At 33.8% G+C, this 21,779-nt stretch overlaps 1 protein-coding gene across 1 annotated transcript; it reads left to right on the top strand.

The window, feature by feature from the left end:
• Window positions 1-6,624: 6,624 nt before the first annotated feature.
• Window positions 6,625-21,635, top strand: LOC147384094 (pyruvate kinase 2, cytosolic-like). The gene is made up of 16 exons (XM_086426441.1): window positions 6,625-6,777; window positions 7,244-7,340; window positions 7,447-7,544; window positions 9,331-9,486; window positions 12,148-12,225; window positions 12,366-12,497; window positions 14,990-15,070; window positions 16,666-16,734; window positions 16,889-16,978; window positions 18,095-18,239; window positions 18,322-18,410; window positions 18,779-18,874; window positions 18,975-19,042; window positions 19,148-19,247; window positions 19,828-19,884; window positions 21,265-21,635. The coding sequence occupies exons 1-16, from the start codon at window positions 6,709-6,711 to the stop codon at window positions 21,415-21,417; spliced, it is 1,578 nt and encodes a 525-aa protein (XP_086282567.1). The 5' UTR covers window positions 6,625-6,708; the 3' UTR covers window positions 21,418-21,635.
• The last annotated feature ends 144 nt before the right edge of the window (window positions 21,636-21,779 follow it).

The raw sequence follows: 21,779 nt of genomic DNA, 5'->3' as shown, positions 1-21,779 counted from the left end.
AACTCTTCAAAAAACAACTCTTTTAAAGTCTTGATCTAGATTACTCCAATAGCAGGGCAGCCCTATAATCTCCAGAACCAAAGCATCAAAATTATTATCCACCACTCATTGGAAAACCCTTAAATTTCTCTAGCCAAATAGTCCAGGAAATGGCAAAAGGAATGAGAGCTCAGAGAGATCTTTTTCTACCTGAAAACACATTATGACTCCAAAATTGGAAAAAAAGGGAGAAGACCGAATTAGGGAGCACCCAAGACAACGGGAATAAGCCCAAAAAGTGAGCCAGCTTTGCTCCAAATGGGCGATGAACCAGAATGTGATCAACTGATTCATTGCGTACTACACAGAAAGCAAAAGTTTGGTGTAACGAAGCCTCTCATAATTAGGTTATCAAGAGTCAGGTTAACCACTAAACCATGAAACAAAAAAAAAAAAAAAAAAAAAAACTCTGAATCCTTAGGAGATACCAAACTACATCTGAATAATGAAATGAAGAAGCTACACTCTACCCAAGCAAGATTAGCTTCTCAAACTTCCGAATCTTCCCTCTCCGGACTATAAATATTTGTTTGTTGTACTCCTTCCAGATAATCCAAGGCAAACACCTTCCACAAAATTCCGCCTTTACTACCCAAGAAACCACCCACTCACGTATAAAAAAATGTCCACTTCATCCCTAGTAGATACCCAACTGTCTGTCTCCAGTAAAGGAGGTGAAGAAACTCTACTCTACCGTGCAAGATTACAATTACAATGGATAAAAAGGCAATTTATATTCTTTTTATTTATTTATGGGTGAAGGAGATTTATATTCTTACATGTGATTCATCTATTTAGAGTCGTCATGTTGAGATAATGGAGATGATCCACCATCCAAATATTATCTGTGATGTCTCACATTCGATACATCACCAACCATAGCGGCCTCTATTTTATAGAAAGAACCAATGTAAAGTATGTGCGGGAGCACCATGAAATCTTACCTCCTTTTTATCCCAAATTCCCAATCCCCCAAAAGCACCCAGTATTTACTGTATAAATTTTAGCACTTGGAAGAATAAAAGCAAAAAAAAAAAAAAAAAAAGTGGAAGAAGGTTAGTTAATACTTGTAGAGTTGTGATAATATGACGCCCCTTCTAACAAACGCCCCGTCACCCACCGAACCATAGATCATTTGCCTTGGGATACGTAGAATCATAAATATTTTTCTTTTGTATCCCAAGGCATTTGATTTACGGTTCTGTGATGGGGGCGCTTGTCAGGAGGGGAGTGCCATATTATCACAGCTCATACTTATATTAATTAAGAAATAAATGAATGGTGTGGTGCAACCTGAAGCGCCATTGTACAGTGCATCATACACATTTCAATATCCTCCCATAGATGACAGTTATGCAAAGTAACCATATGCCTTTTTTCTACCAACGACTTGGTGAGAATGTCTGTAGCCTGATCTTTCTTATACACATCAGGAACACTGATTTCTTTGGACAACAAAGTCTCCCTAATGAAATGCTTGTCCACTTCTATGTGCTTGGTCTTGTTGTGAAGGATTAGGTTATGAGCAATGCTAATGATTGCCTTATTATCACAATAAAATTTCATTTTCCCTTGAACAATTACTCTTTACTCTTCCATAAGAGTTTTAACTCACATAATCTCACAATAATTATGGGCCATTGCCTTATACTTTGCTTCACAATTCAATCCGAGCTCGACTTCTCTAATTGGAAAAGAGTTCAACTTCTTTAGGTTTCAAACTAAAATAAGTTTGGTTGTTTGACAATGGCATGTAGGTGATTTTCTATTAAGGTGGAGATTGTTGGGTTTGGTGATATAAAATCACTATTTTTTTTGTTTCTTAAGATTAATGAGTTTTGTTCAAGGTATTTTGGATAATGTTATTTCATTAGTTTATGAGAAACAAAAAGGGTTTATATATATATATATATAGTATTAGGATCAGTATACACATAAAGTTACAACGTGTTTTGTCTTATACGGGAAAAAATGTTTGGAATGGGCTGATTTTTTGTGAGGATGATCTCTATGGTGAGGAGATCATCTAGTCCAATTTTTGTAAATCACTTTTGATGGGGTAAGAAGTTTTGGAATGGAATGATTTTTTGCAAGGATGATCCCCTCACCACAGAGATCATCCTCACAAAAAATCAGTCCATTCGGAACCTTTTTAACCATATAAGACAAACACGTTGTATCTTTATATGTCTACGGAACCCCACCCATATATATATATATATATATCAAATTTGATCTAAACCATGAGCACAAGAAGACTGAGTTGTTATTTTTCTTTTAAATTTGATATTTGGAGGACTTTCGAACTCGAGCTACAAAGAATCCCTCTAGTTTTTCTCAAAACACACCAATAAGTAAGAGGTTATTGAGAGCAAATATATGAACCCATACAGAAACAAAGTTATAAATAGTTTGAATGGTTTCAATAAGAAACAGTCGTATAAATCCATTATATTATTATTATTTTAAGTGGGTGCCTTTTGAGAACTTGTGGGGGCAACGTGTATGTGTTTTTTTTATATTTTTATTTGGGTGATTTAGAGCCTTAAACACCCTTTCATATTTTGGTGAATACTTGGGATACCTCGTGTTTTCAAAATTTTGACATGCTCATCTCTTGACCTTGGTCTTGTCTTATAGACTAAAGAAATGACCTAAACACCCTCATCAATAACCATTAGTAGAAAAAACCTTTAATTTTCCTCCCCAAAATTCATCATCTTCAACTCTTCAGCCCTTATAACAATTCATTTTTAATCTATTCAACCTTATTCTTCATTTGGTCGTCTTAAATGCTTTGTAAACGAAACCCTTGATTATTTTATCTAAAATTTTATGGTCTTCTACTAACAAAAAAAAAAAGAAGATCTTATCTTACTTTGAGATTTAAAGGTTATAATCTTAAAGTTAAAGAAGATGGTAGGTTTTGGGAAGAAAAATGGTAGATGTTGAAAATGAGGGCATTTTAGTCATTTTTTACTAATATATCAAAGAAGATGGAGGTCAAGGGGCATATATTCAATTTGAAAACAGGCTCTCTCAAATATTTAATTTCATATTAGAATTGTTACAATAAACCTGTGGTGTGGCAATGTAAAGTAAACCCTATTTTGTGAGGTTGCTTGGTGAGGGGCTCTTCGGTAACTTTACTTCTCGTTACAGTTACACCAACCTACATTGGACTTCCCCTATGGACCCACTCGTGTCAATATCCTGTACCACTAGGAGTTAGGTATTACCAAACTCCGCGTGTAAGATATTTTTTTGTTAGATTAGATCTAAGATCAGCAAATCTGACTTGCAAGAGGATGTTTAAATACAATATCTATGATGAAATCATGGAAGGGGTCAATGTTAGGGTTATCAATTGGATTAGATGGCTCGCTAACCCGGCCTAGTCAGCCTGGTTCACTAACCCCCCTTAACCACAATAAAAAAATAAAAATAAATTAAAGGATTAGATATTAAACCCACAAAAGTAGGGTTTGGACTCATGATTTTAAAATTCATTTGAGACTGAGACATATCGCCCGAGTTAACTTGGTATCGGAACTGAACGAGACCAATTCATAAGTCACTTTTTTGATCTAGATTTAATACCTCACATTCAATTTTTTGATTTTTTGAATGAGATGTCTCAAACGTTTTTAAAAACTCATCCAAGATGACTCGATATCAGGCCTAGACGAGACGAGACGAGATGCAAAACCGAGTTTTAAAATCATGGTTGGGCTCAAAATTTTCAAACTCATTAAATTTGGGCATAGTTAGGGCCTAACAATGCCTAATCTGACAGGTAATATATTATAGAAATGTATATTACTTAGTTAGACATATAATTTAAAATATATCATAAAGCGACAAATTTACCCTTATTTATTTTTTCAACTAGGATGGAGATGAGATAAATTATCCGAAAATATGTAACATTCTTCGGTGGAGTTTGCTAGGGATTAACCGTTAGAAAGAACACCCATTACCTGATAATTTACTAAATTATTTTAAGTTATAAAATATTGTATTTAAAAATTTCGGGCATCCTCATGAATTCATGGGGTGCCTTTAACACAATCCTTTCATATTAGAAGTGTTACTAACATTTGGTATATTAATATAAAGGGTAAATTACACTTTAACCCATGTAGTTTGGCATAATTCCATTTTAAAACCTTAATATTTTGATAATTGCACTTACCTCCCTTATAATTATCTAAGAGATTCACTTACCCCCTTCTATCAAATTAACAGTTAAATTTATTTTATAAAGACCATTTTACCCTTCTTAAATTGTTATTCTTTTTTATAAACAAAAATATGCCAATGAAACAATGAATTCAATGAATGCCTAGATGGTGGCATTTTACGCATTGTTTTAAAATTTATTTTTTCTAATAAAAAATAACATAAAATAAGAGGGTAAAATAGGAAAATAACATCTAAATTTCAACCCCATCAGTGAAAAGGGATAAGTGCAATTATCAAAATATTAGAGGTAAAAATGGAATTACGCCAAACTATAGGGGTAAAAGTTTAATTTACCCTAATATAAAGAGGTAGCTTGGTGAGGGGCTTTCCGGTAACTTTAGTTCTCCTTACAGTTGCACCAACCTCCGCTCGCATTCGCTTAGAGGCCCACATATGTTAGGATCCTGTACCACTAGGAGTTAGGTAGCTACCGAACTCCACGTGTTTTATTTTTTTTCCTCACAAATAAGATTTATTTTTTGTTAGATTTGATCTAGGATCAGCAAATCTGATTCCTAACCACTTCAAGATCTTTTTATGATGAATTTTATGAGGAAGTTTAACCCTAACCACGTTTACATCCAATACTTATATTAAGAATAATTCTTAAGTGACCTCAAGATTGGACCTCACATCGCACATCCTGACGTGAAAGTGTATGGGAACCATAGATATTTTCTCGAGAAACGAGTGAAAAACATCTATGGCTCCATCCACTTTTATGTCAAGATGTGTGATATGAGATCTAATCTTGAGGTCCAATCCAACATAACTCTTCTAATAAACCAACCCCGAAGGGTGGTTCAATGGAAATTTCGAATCCAATAAGTGATGAGAGTTCATAGGTTGTGAGTTTGATACTTAGTATGAGCAGTATTTCCTTGGGACGACTCACAAGGGCGCACTCTCAAGTATGGAGCCAAGATTTTGCCCATGTGGGGACAACCAAGAGCAGAATTTTTTTTTTTGTGCGGCAATTAAAAGTGAAAAATAATATTTGTACGACAGTTAAAAGTATATATATATATATATATTTTGGGGGGAAGGGCAATAGTGACAAATTTTATTTTGTCCGTTGCTAAAATCTGTCTCAATACCTCACTAGTCATAGACTTTGAAAATTATTATGAGGGCAAGTGCCCCCACAACTCCCAGAGAATGCTAATATCCCCATGAATTGTTGGATGTTAGCATTTCCCTTTAAAATCTATCATAAAATGATGAATTGATCCTCAATTTTTTCAAATAAGATGGAGACTTTAAAAAATGTATTAATTTATATTTTTATATGACTAGAAAATCAACTTGAGCTAGACTCGTGCCCATGTTCGAGCTGGCTTTGACTTAGCCAACTTAAGGGAAATAGAGGTATAGAATTGGTCTAACATACAACCTGCAACGAGGCTCAGTTCGAATCCACCGATAGGCAAAAACTTAGAGAATTGCTATTGTCACCCCAACTTTTACTTATTATACTCCAAAATTTTCAATTATTTATCACACTCCAATTGAAGATTAAAGCATAGTCTTTTTACGTTACAAAGATTTGGCTCAAATAATAATGATCTTAATAATACAAAACATTATAATACTCATTAAATTAATTTCAGTTGTTGTATAATATTATGTATAGGCTCATATGAAATTTTAAACCCAAAAATATAAATCCAGCACCAAAAAAAGGAAGCAAGCTTTTATTGGCATCCCAATTTTTACTTATTACACACCAATCACTTCTTTTCTTTATTTTTTAATTGGGGTGTAATAAGTAAAAAATTGGACTAAAACTTAGCTGATTATATGTCATCTAAGGATGGGCAAAGCATTAATGGGTAAACACTAATTTGGGGTGACATTGGATTTACAACGATTCTCACATTTCTGACGTAGAGATGCACACATAACCGTAGATGCTTTTTCTTGTATCTTGAGGAAACACATCTATGATTACGTGCGCACCCCATGTCAAAAATGTGAGAATCACAGTAAATACCAATGTCACCCACAGCATGACTCATGTGTAAAAAGGGTAGAAAGCATTTAAAATGTGAGTCGTGAGGGGTTGACACAAAGGGAGACACAAGGGTGAAAAAAAAAACCTGTGGTGGCCCGGATATAACCATAGATGTTTATTCACGAGATACGAGTAAAAAAACATCTACTGTTATGTGCACACCACCTCATCATTTTTTTTTTTTTTTTTTCTTTTTCGTTGTTGTCACCGTTGTGTCTCCGTTTGTGTCATTCAGGCATTTTCCTTAAAATGTGGTTAAAAAGTTGGAATGGAGTCGTGTAAGTATCAAACTACCAGAAGTACAAGATCTACACTTGATCTCTTCTTGTCATATAAATAGTTAAAGACCTCTCCAACTTCCGCGCCAAAACTCTACCAAACAAAACTTCTCTCTCTCTCTCTCTAACAGAATGCAAGGAGTTCAAATGGTGATCGAGGAGCCCATACGGCTCGTCTCCGTCCTCACATCTACTAAACCTGTAATCTCTCTCTCTCTCTTTATGTGTGTGTGTGTGTGTGTGTGTGTGTGTGTGTGTTTTAAATCATCCCTAATTTGTTTCCATCTTTACTTTTGAATCTCCCTATGTCCAATTGTTTGACTCAAAATCTTAGGGTATATATAGGATCACGATTTCGATTTATTTATGTATTTGTTTTTAAAGAATGTATCTTCAAGATCTATTTCGAAAAAAAAAGCAATCTTGAAAATCTGGGGTAAAAATGGCAATCGAAACAGGTCCAAGTTGATGGAATTAGTATGAGAAATCTGTTATGGGGTTTTAAACCCATATCTTAGTTGGTTGACATCTTATAATACAAATTTGAGGTCATGGGTTCAAGTCCAATTTATCCATCTATCAATAAATAAATAAATAAAAGAAGAGAAAGAAAGACAGAAACCTATAATACAATTGGTGTTTACTAATGATCTGTGAAAATGTGCAGAGCTTTTTACCATCTCTGACTAAAATAGTTGGGACCCTTGGTCCGAAATCACGATCTGTTGAGGTGATCGAAGCATGCTTAAATGCAGGAATGTCAGGTGTTCTTTCTTTCTTTCTTTTTATTTAAATGAATTATGAAGTTTTCAATTTGCATTTATGGGATGCAAAGATAATTAACTAACTGATACTACAATGTGATGGCAGTTGCTCGGTTTGATTTTTCTTGGTTAGACGATGAGTACCACAAAGAAACTCTTGATAATTTGAGGAAAGCTGCGAAAAATGTTAAGAAGCTTTGCGCTGTAAGTTTGCTCCCTTTGTACTCAATTTTTAATTAATATCTAATTTTATTTGTTTGGAAATGTTGTATGAGTATCACTTAGGGCTATTTTGGAATTTGTCGCTTTGAAAATAGATCTGACTTTGTGCAACCTAATTTGCTATCTGTATATTGTAAATCTCAAGAATGTTTTTACACTCTACAGTGAATAAAATTAATGAAATTCTATAGTATATATCTTATCTCTCTTTTCATTCATCTGCAAACAGACCCAACCTTCAACTGATGTAGAACCTGAATTACCCATGCACTCTCTTAATTCGGAAGGAAACTCTAGTTTTGTTGGGCTTAGACCCATAGCTTATTTGGTTTGACACATTGCAAAGCAACTCTGAGGTCGTGGGTTCAAATCCAACTTACTAATAAAAAATTAAAAAAACACTAGTTTTGTTCACTGAACGGAGAATGATGAATTAGGCCCCAAGTTGGGATCTACTGAAAATAGAAAGTACTAGGAGGTTGCTTACAATAGTTTCAGTCCAACTACAATTAGTCAATAGGCTGGGTTCCAGTGACTCCTGAAGAATGACTAATGAGAAAACACATGATCATGTGAACACACAATCCAACTGCTGAGATTTATACATTTTCCCAAAACACACATCTCAGAGTTAGTTATCTCGAGGATAAATCTCAACCATAGAATTTTGTGTTTAAGCGGTTGAGATCATGTGTTTTTTCCATGAGTCATTCTTCATGAGTTACCAGATCTTGACCCTTTGTCAATATGGGCAATTAGGAGTACTAGGCAAATCTTGAACAATTTCTTCGTCACAAATGGGCCATTTCATGTCTGAGAATAACTTTTTTGTTCCAATTGTTGCTTTTCTTAGTGAAAGCCCTTCCGAATATGGACATTCTGCATTGACCCATCAAGACAAATATCTCATTATTAACGCCAATGGGGTGAGTCAATGGTCATAAAATACTGTCAATCTCTTACAAATAAAAGGCTTTAATATGGGAAAAGCCTTTTATAACTTTGAATAGGCATAAAAACCTTTGCAGAAATAATTCCTCTATTTTATTGTATACATCTTCAAGACTTTTTTCTTTTGCTATGCATTTTTGAGACCCAATCACACCTAAATGGCTATTCTAGAACCATTAAATCTCAATTGAAACCTAGCTTGAATCGTACTCGACCAATCAATGAGTCTTTCCCAAATGCATCCCATGTGGATGTATTTCATTGCAACATCGCTAATCAGTAATTTACAGCTTGAAAACAACTCTAATTATTAACCATTGAATTATCAAGTCAAATGAAAATCAAGAAATAAATTAAAGTTAGCTATGCTACACCATGAATGTGTCGCTTGATTTTCTTCATCAAATGACAATCAAGAAACAAATTAAAGTGAGCTATGCTATACCATAAATGTGTCACTTGATTTTCTACAATGCACGAATTCATGTATGGTGACTATGAAAACAAGCTGAACCTCATTCACCCCCATTCACAAGCATTCCAATTCAACATGAATTCAGAGCATTCATTCTCTGAGCACAACAGTTGTGTCTTTAACCAGTTCTCGTAGGTGGTATCTTAAGGACAACTCATATAAGAAATTCCTTTACCCATAAAGTTCAATTGAACATTCAATATGCAGGCAACCAAATATGCAATATTATTTAATGTCATAGAATGTAGTAGTAAGATATAATTAACTTGGTAAATATGCCATTCAATGGATGCTAAAGGAGTGAAAAAATAATATGCAATGTATGTTATCCATCATCTTCAGGTTATGTTAGACACCATGGGGCCAGAGCTTAGAGTATATAATAAGACAGGGAACCCTATTGAGCTAAAGGCTGATAATCATGTTACTATTACTCCAGATGTCTCCAAAGAACCATCAACTGAGGTCTTACCTGTTAGTTATGCTGAGCTTGCAAAGGTATGCATCGGATTTTATCCAACAATATAGTTTGGAGAGGTCATGTGGCATTGCTCATTTTGTTGGCTTTTTCATTATTAAATTCATTAGGTCATTATACCATTTTATATTTTTTTCCTGTTTAAGGTCTGAAGTTATGGACCCTCTATTATAACTGTAGTGAAGATTAGATACAAAATGGATAGATCATTTGGAAAGTGTAGCCATGAACTTCAGCACCTTGTTATATCTTTTCTATGATGTTTAGTTGTAAATAATTAATTGGAAAAGGTATGTTTTGTCCTTTTTTTCAATTATTTTATGAATATGTTTGTCCAAATTCAATGATCAAAAGTAGAACTCAACTCACATATAAATAGTAAGAGAATATTGCATTTTTTTTCCCATTCTATTCATAGTTTATAAAGTTGTCAATATATACTACTGCCACTATTACCGGAAGTGAAACATGAAAAAATGAACAGTAATTTAGAAATTGGGAACTTGGGCTTTGATTTCCTATAGAAGTGTTAAATTTGGTGAGGTGAAATTAAGGAAAGCCCGTTTCTTGATTTAACTTTGTGAATTATTTTTAATTGAACATATCTTTTTCTACATTCAACCACTATTTTGTTATCTTGTTATAGCTGGAAATAGAATTCAAACACTATTTGCTCAAATTCATTGGAAAATAATGCTTCTTCAACTTCAAATTCGTATTTTCCCATGATAAGAGGGCTATCCTATCCACTTTTAGTATCCTTTCCTCAATGTTGTGCTACTACACTTGAGCTTGACCTTTCAATTATGTCTTTGATAACTGAACCTTACAATTCTTTTGACATATGATACCATCAAAATAACCAACCTTACCTCAATTTTTTTCTAACTTTAAATATTTAAAATAACCTCACACATTAAATCTCTCTCTCTCTCTCTCACCCCCCCCCCTCTCTCTCTCTCTCTCTCTCTCTCTATATATATATATATATATATATATATATATATTCTAAACTATATATTCTCCGTACTTTTAAAAAAAAAAATTAATTTCTTTTCGTCTCTTTCTTCTACCTTTCTATTTCTTTATTGGTGCTAGTTTGCAATATAAATGGATCATTTAGAAATAAATTTGAGTTTAAAATAGTAATATGTGGAAAGAAAGTTGTTAAATGAATTTAATTCATAAATAAATGTTTGTAATATATATATAGTATTATGTATAAAAAAAACATTTTTGAAAAATGAATATTTAGTTAGGTTTTTTGCAATAAATATAAAATTTATTACAATTTTTTAAAATTATTTACGTGTAAAATATTTGTTTCTTGTTGAAATATTACATAGTAATATTTATATGAGAGAACTATGATCAACCTGAGACAAATGATGAGGAGACAAGAGTTTTTAGTTTAATGTTTACTTAAGAGATTGACTTTGAGTGCGTATTTTATTTTACTTTAGTCAAGGTTTAACATTTCATTTCAAGGAAATGCCTTAGTCGAAGACAATCACCAAATTTTGCGACTTATCAAAAAAGTTGCAATTAAATTGTGACTTTTTTAAAGTCGTTTTAATCGCTACTTTTTCATGAGGTCATGATTTTTTACGAACTTCACAATTAAATTGAAAAAAGGAAACATGACCTTGACACATATTAGGAAGAGAAGACCTTGATGAAAATGATGGTGACCGTTTTACCAGTGAGGTGTCAGATAACTAGGATGACATTGAATTTAATGATTGATTGGTTGATGAATCCTAACTTGGACTCATGACTGTAGTCTTTTTATATTTTGAATATTATAAACCTTGAATGTGTTGTGAACAATTACACAGGACGTAGTTATAGATATGAGAATTTATGCTTTTGTTTTGATTTTGGCCAAAATTTTGAGATGGTATGAAAATTTAACCATGCCCGAGTTATGGATAAGATAATGGCTCATATTCAAGAGCAGGTCCTTTGGTGTATGTTATTTGCAGATGATAGTGTTCGTTGATGAGATTTGAAGTGTTCATGCAAAACTAGAATTCTGGAGAGTGGCTTTAGATCCAAGCGCTTTAAAATAAGTAGGACTAAGACCAAGTATATGAACTGTGATACATGTATAAAGGAAGAACTGGTAAACATTGATAGCAAATACCAAATTTGTGATTTATTTAGTAATTTTTTTTTGCTATACTTTTCAAAAAAAATTTCTCCTTTATGAGTCTTGAATACCTACTCCTTTATTTATTTATTTTAAATTTCTGTATGGAAATGGTTAATTTTGCATTGAAACTTTTAGTGATTTATCTGGGTGAAATTATTTGTACATTTATGATTCAAAATCTTGTTTTGTTTGGGAATGTTTTGGCTGGGATGTCTTGGTCTCGAAGATGATTGGGACAGGACATTGGAGCCTTGTCTCAAAATGTCTCGTTTGAGGCATCTCATTTTTTTCATTTGATTGAGGTGTATTTAGAGATTGAGACTTTGGTAACATAAAAAAAAAAAAAAAAAAACAGATTTCAATTATTGTTCCAATTTCCAATTGGGACCAGGGATTTTTCCATTTCTGATTACAAGTTTTGAAAATCCTAAAAACACATACCCATCTTTCTTTTTTTAAATCCACCACTTCTCTTGCCTTTGTTTCCTTTTAATAAATAGTGTGGTGCCTTGGTTATGGATTGTAGGTAGTTAAAAAGGGTGACACGATTTTTCTTGGGCAATACCTTTTCACCGGAAGTGAGACGACCTCTGTATGGCTTGAGGTGAGTCTTAAAGGGTGACAAGATAATTTGTGCACTTTTTATTGCTCGATTGGAGAAGGGTCTTATTGATCTTGGTTTATAATTATTATTATTTTTTATCTCAACCTTATCTACAAATTTGGTGGTTCATTTTTTTCCAGGTATTGGAGACAAATGGTCCAGATGTTATTTGTCTGGTGAAGAATAGTGCCACTCTTGCAGGCTTTATTTTCACCATGCATGTCTCTGAAGTCCATATAAATTTACCTACTCTTACAGATTTTGATAAACAAGTAAGCCTTGAGTTCCTTCTTACCATGAGCTGTTCAGTTTTTTTTTTTTTTGGAATATCAAAGCCTCATGCTCGACACTCATGAATTAGTTTCCATTAATGTTCGGAATATAAAGAGTTTAGCATAATTATCAACGTTGAATCAGGCTTCCATGATTGTCTTGCCACTATGCTAGCATGGCTGTCATGCTTGCGGCAATACAGTATAATCTTCTGCACCATTCTTCTTTGAATATTCATAAGTAATTACCTTTCTGTGCGACCTGTTACGAAATGGCTTCTGATGCATTCTTTTCATGGTTCTTTTTGACTCATGAGATATGGGTGGCCTCCTATAGATAGCTGTGCTTTTTAAAACTTCAATAATATGGTAACCTTGCGAATGTTGGAGGATGACTGGAATGCATCCCTCTTACAACTTACAACTTACAACTTGTGAACTAAGATTCTCTGTTCATTAGTTTTAATGAATATATGAAGGTCGTTTGAGTATCAAGGGACTTCACAATGCTGACATTTGCTAGTCTAAGGCAGACAATGACCATGAAATTTCCAATGTGTTAGAAACCCAACATGGTCCTTTAATATTTACAGAGAGCTTGCATGATTTTAGATAGGAATGTCCTTTGTTTTATATTTTATGTTCATGGGCAATCAACTCTTGAGCATAATATGCAAGGTCTGGAAACATGACAGTGATCTCCCATTAGGATCTATATATTTACTCTGGAGACAAAAAACTTGGACTAGATCTAACTTGGCTAGAGTGCCTAGTTTTCTTTTGAATCAGTAAGCTTGTATTTAATTAGACCAATAACTCGGTGATGGCGGAACCAGGTCTATATTATCATCACCCATCGACTTTACAAACTAAGCTAGCTGGTACCTTCCAATCATTGAAAACCTCATTGCATGAGTTGATTGTCAACTTTGATGATTTTAAAAATTCAGAGTTTGGACTTGATTGTTGGAGCCCAGTCAATTTGAGTCAACTTGGCTTAGATCTCATATGTCAACCAGATTTTGAGCACCGATTGGTACAATATACCCATCTAGTTTGCCTCTCAAGCTCACTCCATATTATTTGAAGCCATTAACATCCAAAGTTCTTTAAAGTTTCAATATCCTACGTTTTGGAAAGTGTGAGGCCTAGGATCTGCCATTTCACCAGAATTTATTTTAGTACTTCCAAATACTGAAATAAGTATAGTCCAACCAAATCTAAGAATTACATGAAGTAATGATATAGAATTTATTTTTTGTCTTTTTAAACAATGAATTTTGTTGTTTCTCAATATGGGTTATATTGTATTGGAATATGTTATGATCAGTTTATTTCTTTATGTTTAGATGCTTAGTTTTTCCCTTTGTAAGGGCATTTATGCCTTTTCACTCTTATTATTTTAATATTAATATATACTCTTCTCAGCCCTGATTGTGGCTGATGATTCTCTTTCTATTACTCTTCTTATTGTATGTTAATGTCACTTAGAAGGGAGATAATCATTATATTAACTGAAATTTTATTGCAATCTAGGGGAATTAATTTAATTTCTTGCAACTTAATTTGATAACTATATCACTGATTCTAGAAATAAATGATCAGTTTTTACATATTCAGTAAATAATTAATGCAATGTGTACTCAGCAGTAAACTTGTTGCACTAAGCTAAACTGGTTAATTCTATGTTCAAACTTACAATAAGCTCTTGCTAACTTCTTATTTGGTGTAATGTTGATTAATTAACAAATCAGGTTAGATTTATATTTAGAAATATAGATATATAGCAATTGGAAAGATAATGATGACTAATGATGATTTTTTGGGTACTGGGTTTCTTATTGAGTCATCGACCATTATAAATGAGTGAATTTTTTTTCTTGTATATAAAATAATATTTTATGGTGAATTTAGTTTTCAAAGATGATTTTATTACATAAATATTTATATTTTTTCGAACTGTTTTTTTTACATTCTCTTTCATTTCTATCAGTTATCTTTCCTCATTTAGTTATATTATTACTCTAATTTAGTTTGTGAAGATATAACTGAATTAAGCAGGTTTGTCATGTTGACTTCCTACATTTTGATCCAATTTGAGTTTAACTTTAAATGATTGTAATTTGATTGAGAATGAGTCCTGCCTGGCTTTCAAACCTTGCTTCTATGAGCTTTCTATGTGGTATATTTATATATATTTTTTATTTTTCTTCCTTTAAAAAAAAAAAAAAAGATCAGGAAATCATGAACCATCCAATCAAGCAAAAATTGAAGCTTTAAAATGATATAATTTCTAGCAAGTCCAAATGTGACTTTTCCTTCTGATTTTAGATATGAATTTGACTTGATACAATTGAAACCTTGTTTCTAATAATTAGTAATGCATATGTCATAAGATGTTGATTTACATTGTTTTATTGATTGTTCATTGCCAAATTGTCCTTTGTGAGCTGTTCTTCACCAGTTTCTTTCTTGATTTGTAATTGTGATAGGTAATTTCTACTTGGGGATCCCATAACAATGTTGACTTCATTTCTCTTTCTTATACCCGCCATGTAGAAGATGTTCGAGAGGTGAGTTTGTATACGAATCACTTTCTTCTTGCTACATGGAGCGTCGTTGTTAATTCATTTTTACTATACTAGGACCAGTAATTGTAAATTAGAGGAAACTTTAAATCGCATTCATGTAACAATATTTGCAAGATGGAAGATTGCCTCTCAATATGAAGTAGACGATTATTTATAGTATATGAAGCTCAATATAGATCATTCCTATGCAAAAAAGGTTGTTTTTCTAGTGTAGATATCCTAATGTGTTGCACCTTTTTATGCTGGTATGAGTCCAACCCAGATATCTTCTCATCTTTTTCTGCCTATTTACAGCTCAATGTATTATATAAGATATTGTTGCAATCAAAGATTAGTGTACCAAGAATGAAAAGAGTAGAGAGACTGTATATCCAACTCAGGGAATCCATTACCATATAGAGATTTCAAATATGCTTGCGAAACATTTACCAATAAGAGTGATGCAAGAAAAACAATGCCCACTAAGAGAAATAGGTTGGTTTTGATTAAAATAAAAACTGCAAGAAGTCAGAAAATAGTCTTCCAAGGTGGTTGAAATAAGAGATATCATCAAATCCCTCTGCAAGTGAACCCTCGCGGAATGCTAAGGTTAACCAATATTATCATAGCTTCAAAAGCTATCAAATATATTATTAATCAATCAAGTCTCTTCCATGTTCTAACGACATTGATTTATAAGAAGACAAAGTCCCTATTTGGGGGCATAATGTTGAGATGGTCAAGGTGATCAATTGGTAAGATTTCTGCCGAGGTCTCCATCCAAATAAAAACTTCCATGTTATTTATTACATTATTATCCCAATCATCATAATCGAAGAACTTTTTGTGGGAAAGAAACCAAGTATTGATAGAAAAACAAATGGAAAATTCATCTTTGAGTAGCCGCTTCAAATATAATGAATGGAAAATATTTCCCTAAATATTGGACATTATGCTTCTTTAGTTCTTCAAACAAAATCGGGATTTGTTGCTAGCCCCTCGATAGGTGCCAATCCATAGAGCTTTGGGTGTAAAACACGAAGCTTTCCAAGTCCGCGCATTAACTTCACAAGATCTTATTCTCTCAACATTCCCTATGTTGAAGCAAGTACCTCCAAAGTCTTTTAAGCTTTCATAATCCCCTTCCAAGCACTCAAATCATGAAGTCATGATAAGTTCTCAAGAATGCTGATTCTAGTAGTGCACCCCCCAACTTTTGGCCCATGTCCCATCTCCAAAGAGACATTTGGAACGAAATATTTTGTCAACCTTGAGCATTGTCATGGGAGGCACAAATCCCCAAAAGATAATGAACAATGGTCCTAGAGGCCAAGAAGAGGACAAAGGAAAATGAAAAAGAAGCTACCCCAACTTATATACTAGAGAGTCCTTATGAAAGCAACTAATCAAATAATAGTCCTTTACATTCTTTGACCATCAAATACCACTTGAACAAGTGAGCTTTGAGTCTAAGAATAACCTCATGCTTTTGAACGATGAGGTATTTGATGTTCAATGCGTGCAAAATGTACTTCCATGTTTGTGGTTGGTTAGATACAATTATCAAGATAGTCTAATGTATTACTTGTTTCTTGCAGCTTAGAGCTTTCCTTGATTCACAAAATCTGAGGGAAACTCTAATATTTGCCAAGGTTGAAAATGTGGAGGTGAGAAGATTCATTCAACATTAAAATATTTTTCCTTCATAGTGCCTACTACTTTATAATGATATACCTCTTTATTCATTTTACTTCTTTGAGTATTTTGTTATCATATCCTAACAAAAAATCATCTTATTGAATTGGTCAATTATGTCACTAGGGTTTGAAGCATTTTGATGAGATTGTTCAAGAAGCAGATGGTATTATCCTTTCTCGTGGGAATTTAGGTATAGATCTACCCCCAGAGAAGGTTAGTTGTGTTGCCTCTAATTATTTTCTTTTCTTCTTGGTTTACAAGGAAAATTTTAAATCTATCTTTTTGTCGGTGAGTTGAACATCAAATTTAGCCACTATTAGGAGTTATTTGGAACGTTGAATTTTATCATTTGATTAGTGAAATCTCCAATCAGTATCTGATTTATATTTCTTCTATTTATGACACTATACATTGACACTTCTTCTTTCAACTAGATACAAGGTGTTTGACACCGTGATGCTAGAAAACTTGGCATGTTGACCTATTCTAAGTTACATGAGGGCGATCTTTTCTTTTTTTAAAGTTATTACTAGTTACTTTATAATATAGAATTTAGGAAACAGTCCCATTTCTACACTTTCATTCCTATTTTTACACTTGTCCAATTATTATGTTTTCCATGTCAACAAAATGTCTTTATTACAATGTCTGATGGATGTGTGCACGCATGAGTATGATTGATGCGTAGATGCACATGCATATATAATTGATCTATTGTATCAATATGTGACCATTATTGCATGCTTATACGTATGCATGTATGCAAGCACATATTTATTTTTACATGCATTTATGAGTGGCTACACACAAAACAAATGAACGTCAAATGATGCATTCTCGAATATATGGCGTGTCTATGTGAATCTGTTGTGTGCTTTTAAAAGGGTTACTTGCATTGTCATTGACTAGATAACTTTATGAGCTTCCTTTTGAATAAGTATGTAAAGTTACATGATACTCTTACTAGATACTTGTCAATAAATTCCTCAATATAGATGACTCAAAAAAGGTTGTATTGGGTGTCAGATAATTATGGCTGAGTTTTTTGGGTAACATGATTGCCCACCAAACAATAATAAACTTGTTACAATAATAAAAATCCCATCACGATCGATTAAAAAATAAAAACAAAAACCACATCACGGATACAACATTTCGTTATTAGCAGTGCTATATCCCATCAGCATTAGTCTCATTCTGCCATTCAGTTTTATCTTAGACAAGTATTGATTAAGAAATATTGTGTAATGCTTTTTGTATGTTCTGAAATTTAGCCATTTATTTGGAATCATTCTAATGCTTGTCCACTTGTGGACCTCTCTATTGCAGGTATTTTTATTTCAGAAGTCAGCCATTAACAAGTGCAACATGGCCGGAAAACCTGCCATTATTACTCGAGTGGTGGATAGTATGACTGAAAATCTACGTCCAACTCGTGCAGAAGCAACTGATGTTGCAAATGCTGTCCTTGATGGTGTGTAATCTATCACATTTGAACTCTATATTGCCTATTAGTTCGTCAAAATCCATAAAATTAATCTATCTATCCATCTCAGGGACGGATGGTATTTTGTTAGGTGCAGAGACACTTCGAGGCCTCTATCCTGTTGAGGCAATAAAAACTGTGGGGAAAATTTGTGCTGAAGTGAGTATCAACATCTAATATTTTGGGCAATAATGCCAATGTGATACTAGTTCTGTTCATTGTTGTTGGGAATCAGAGATCACATCTTCATATTGGAGATTCTTATTAATTAGCATGATCAAACCAACCTTGAAAAATATATTCCTATCAAGCTATCTAAAGTAGGAGAAAGACCTAATAATATTTTCAAATATTATAATATCCAATTCAACCTATTATGTTGAAGCACAAAACAATGGTTACTTCAAGTGTGTAAAAATCCGTCACACCTAAGGCAATATGGTAATTTATCTTTGCAATATAACATCATCACTACCATGTATCAATTTATTGCCCTATCCATGGTTCAAAGTTTCCTTCCGTTGTAGGCAGAAAGAGTTTACAACCAGGCTCTTCATTACAAGAGGATGGTCAAGCATGTTGGAGAGCCAATGTCACATGAAGAATCTGTTGCTTCAACCGCGGTATTTTAAGATTCTCATTATTATTATTATCAGTTGAAGTTCTCCACTTTTCTTGACAGTAGTCAACATGATGTATGATGATTTACTTGCTTTTTTAAAGGTGCGTGCCGCAATTAAAGTCAAGGCTTCCATCATAGTTCTTTTCACAACATCCGGGCGGGCAGCAAGGTTTTGTTTTATAAGCCCTAAATCCCTAGTTCCCCAAAATAATTTTTGTTTCATTTTAATGTATGGAGATTTGGGATGAATGACTTGTTAAGTTTGCATTGATAGGTTGGTCGCAAAATATAGGCCTTTGGTGCCCGTGGTGGCTGTTGTCATACCACGTCTTGAGACAAATACATCGAAATGCAATTTCTCTGGTGCATCACAGGTATCAATAGTTGTCTCAACCATTTTTAGGGTGTTAATGCTTACCAGATATGGCTACATTTGTTACTAAAGCCGTTTCCAAGACCTCATGGGGACGTTAGCATTCTCCACCACATTCACTTTCCAATAATACGTATATCTATTTTATCTTTTAGTGAAAAAAAAACAAGGTTGTGTTGGTCTTTTACATAATAAGTGTTTGCTTACATAATAAATTCTAAGGGCATTTTAGCATTTGGCTTTAAATGCCTTATTTATAGTAAATGTTTTGGCAATCAATGCCAACATGATAAATGCATTTATTCCAACATAATAAATGCATTTAATAAGGGCATAATAAATGCATTTATCATGTTAAAGACCAACATACCCTTGTTTTTTCACTAAAAGACAAAATGGGTTAGGCTATTATTGGAAAGTGAATGTGGTGGATTATGCTAACCTCCCCATGAAGTCTTGGACATTAGCGTTCCCTTATAAAAAAACATAAAGGTGCTAAGACTTCGTAAATTCAAAAACTTTTTATCTCTTTTGAAGATTTTCTTTCATTACGATATTTTTCATTTGTTTCAATGGTGCAGGCTAACCAATGCCTTGGTGTAAGAGGAATCTACCCTATTTTAGCCAGTCCTGAGGTGGTAAGCATTTTAAAACCTTTTTGTTGATTTGACCATTATTATGCTAAACACCATTCCTTTGAAAGGACTACTAGACCCTGATTTTGAGAAATTCTACTGCAAATCCCAGTTAATAACTACTTGGTTTGCCAATAATTTGCTAGATGTTTGTTTTAACTTCAATCAAGTCTTTTTGAGTTCCATCACAAGACATGGATGCATTGTTCTTGAATTCATATCTTTGTGTCTGCAAAAAGAGCACACTTGGAAGATATTTTCAGTCCCGCTCTTTATGCGCCATTTGTTTGGGAGTGGAAATTGGTTGGGGCCATTGGTGTTACTCTTTCTCTAGATTCAATTATGTGCATTTTCATGGTCTGTTTAGCTACTACTCATTCCTGTTGATGGTAGGTATATGAAATTGTTTTCATGGTTGACTATAATTTATGATTTGGCCAATGCTCGACCAACCAGCTACTCCAAAAGATCGATCTATTAGAGAAGGGGAGAACTATGAATATAAGAGGGTCATGGGGCTTAACTGGGGTACCTGAGTGGAGGAAAATATACAGTCAATACCCCCCTCTTTCATAAGTGTGGAAAGAATCGAACCTGTGACCTAAACGAACCTAGCGCTCTGGTACCATGTTAACCAACTAACTACTCCAAAAGACCGATCTATTGGAGAAGGGGACAACTATGAATAATATAAGAGGGTCACGGGGCTTAACTGGGGTATGACAAACCCGAGAGTGGAGGAGAATATATACTCAACATAGATGTTGCCTGCCTAAGACTCAATTCTCATTCGTTGATTGTATCTTTTCTTATTGTGGAGCTTCAGTATTTCCATTAGTGGGAAGATAGTAAATCCTTCAGCCATGAGATAGAATCTAAATGATGTGTAGTTTAGAGGCCAACCCATGTTCTGATTGTAGTCTTGTTAAAGGGAATGGTGATCTCTTCCACGATACAAGAGGTTCCGTTTGAAATGCTGCTTCTTTATTTCTGATACAAGTAGTCATTCTTTAGACGGGAGCGCCAAGCACATGTATAAGATTAGTGATTCGTAGTGTGTGGGTGGTTGTCTTCTGCTAGCTGTATTTCCGTTCTTTTTTCATGTATTTTCTGCTTTTTTCTTTTTTATTGTGCTTCTTTGGGCTGGTCATCTCGGTTGTCTTGTTTTTATAAATGTTACAAGGAGTTCATAAAGAGGTGGGTGAGATGTTATTTGCCCCTTTTGATTCTTTTTCAGAAAAAAAGTTTTTATTTGAAAATTACAAAGACTAGGATAAGGAAAATCCATAACTTGTGCCATTCTTGAATTCTATTTCCTTTTATTATTCTCATTGTTGGTAATGCCATTTCTATTGCTGATTTATCTTTAAAATATTCTGACAGGTTACTTCAGTTGGCTCCACCGAAGAGTCTGGGTTAGCGCTTGCTTTGAGTCATAGTAAGGCAGTTGGTTTGGTCAAGCCTAATGACCGAGTGGTCGTCTTTCAGAAGATTGGGGACTCGTCAGTTGTCAAGATCATCGAGCTTCAAGACTAGCTTCATTTAAGAGGCACACTTTTTTTTTTGTGTGGTCTTTTTACAAATATTTTCATGGGTCATAAGACTACAATTTCTGATCCATTAGTTTTAGGGTATTGCTTTCTTATACTCGGTGAGGGATATTGTTGAATTAAGACGACTCGATACTAAACAGAATTAAATGGAGGAACAAGATTGTTTTGGGGACAAGGTTTTGATGATGAATTTTTTTTTTATTGGTTTCAAATGTGCAAGTCGACTCTTCACCGGCTGAATTTCAAGGAATTGTTGTGCTTCAAACAATACCCATAAATGAAGAATAATGCTGAAGTGACCTCAAGATTGTACCTCATATCTCACTTGCCTAGCATGCTGGCATG

The sequence above is a fragment of the Akebia trifoliata genome, chromosome 15 (genome assembly GCF_017979445.1).
Source record: "Akebia trifoliata isolate Shusen 1 chromosome 15, ASM1797944v1, whole genome shotgun sequence".
In the NCBI taxonomy this organism is placed as follows: Eukaryota; Viridiplantae; Streptophyta; class Magnoliopsida; order Ranunculales; family Lardizabalaceae; genus Akebia; species Akebia trifoliata.
The sequence above is the reverse complement of the archived record's forward strand: the minus strand, read 5'-3'. Positions and strand labels throughout refer to the sequence as shown.

What these genes read in the sequence shown, in the direction of transcription:
- LOC147384094 (XM_086426441.1), top strand. Translation starts at nt 6,709, where the DNA reads ATGCAAGGAGTTCAAATGGTGATCGAGGAGCCCATACGGCTCGTCTCC. An exon ending in ATGTAGAAGATGTTCGAGAG is followed by an intron (nt 15,071 to 16,665) that starts GTGAGTTTGTAT and finishes TGTTTCTTGCAG; the next exon opens with CTTAGAGCTTTCCTTGATTC. An exon ending in TAGATCTACCCCCAGAGAAG is followed by an intron (nt 16,979 to 18,094) that starts GTTAGTTGTGTT and finishes TCTCTATTGCAG; the next exon opens with GTATTTTTATTTCAGAAGTC.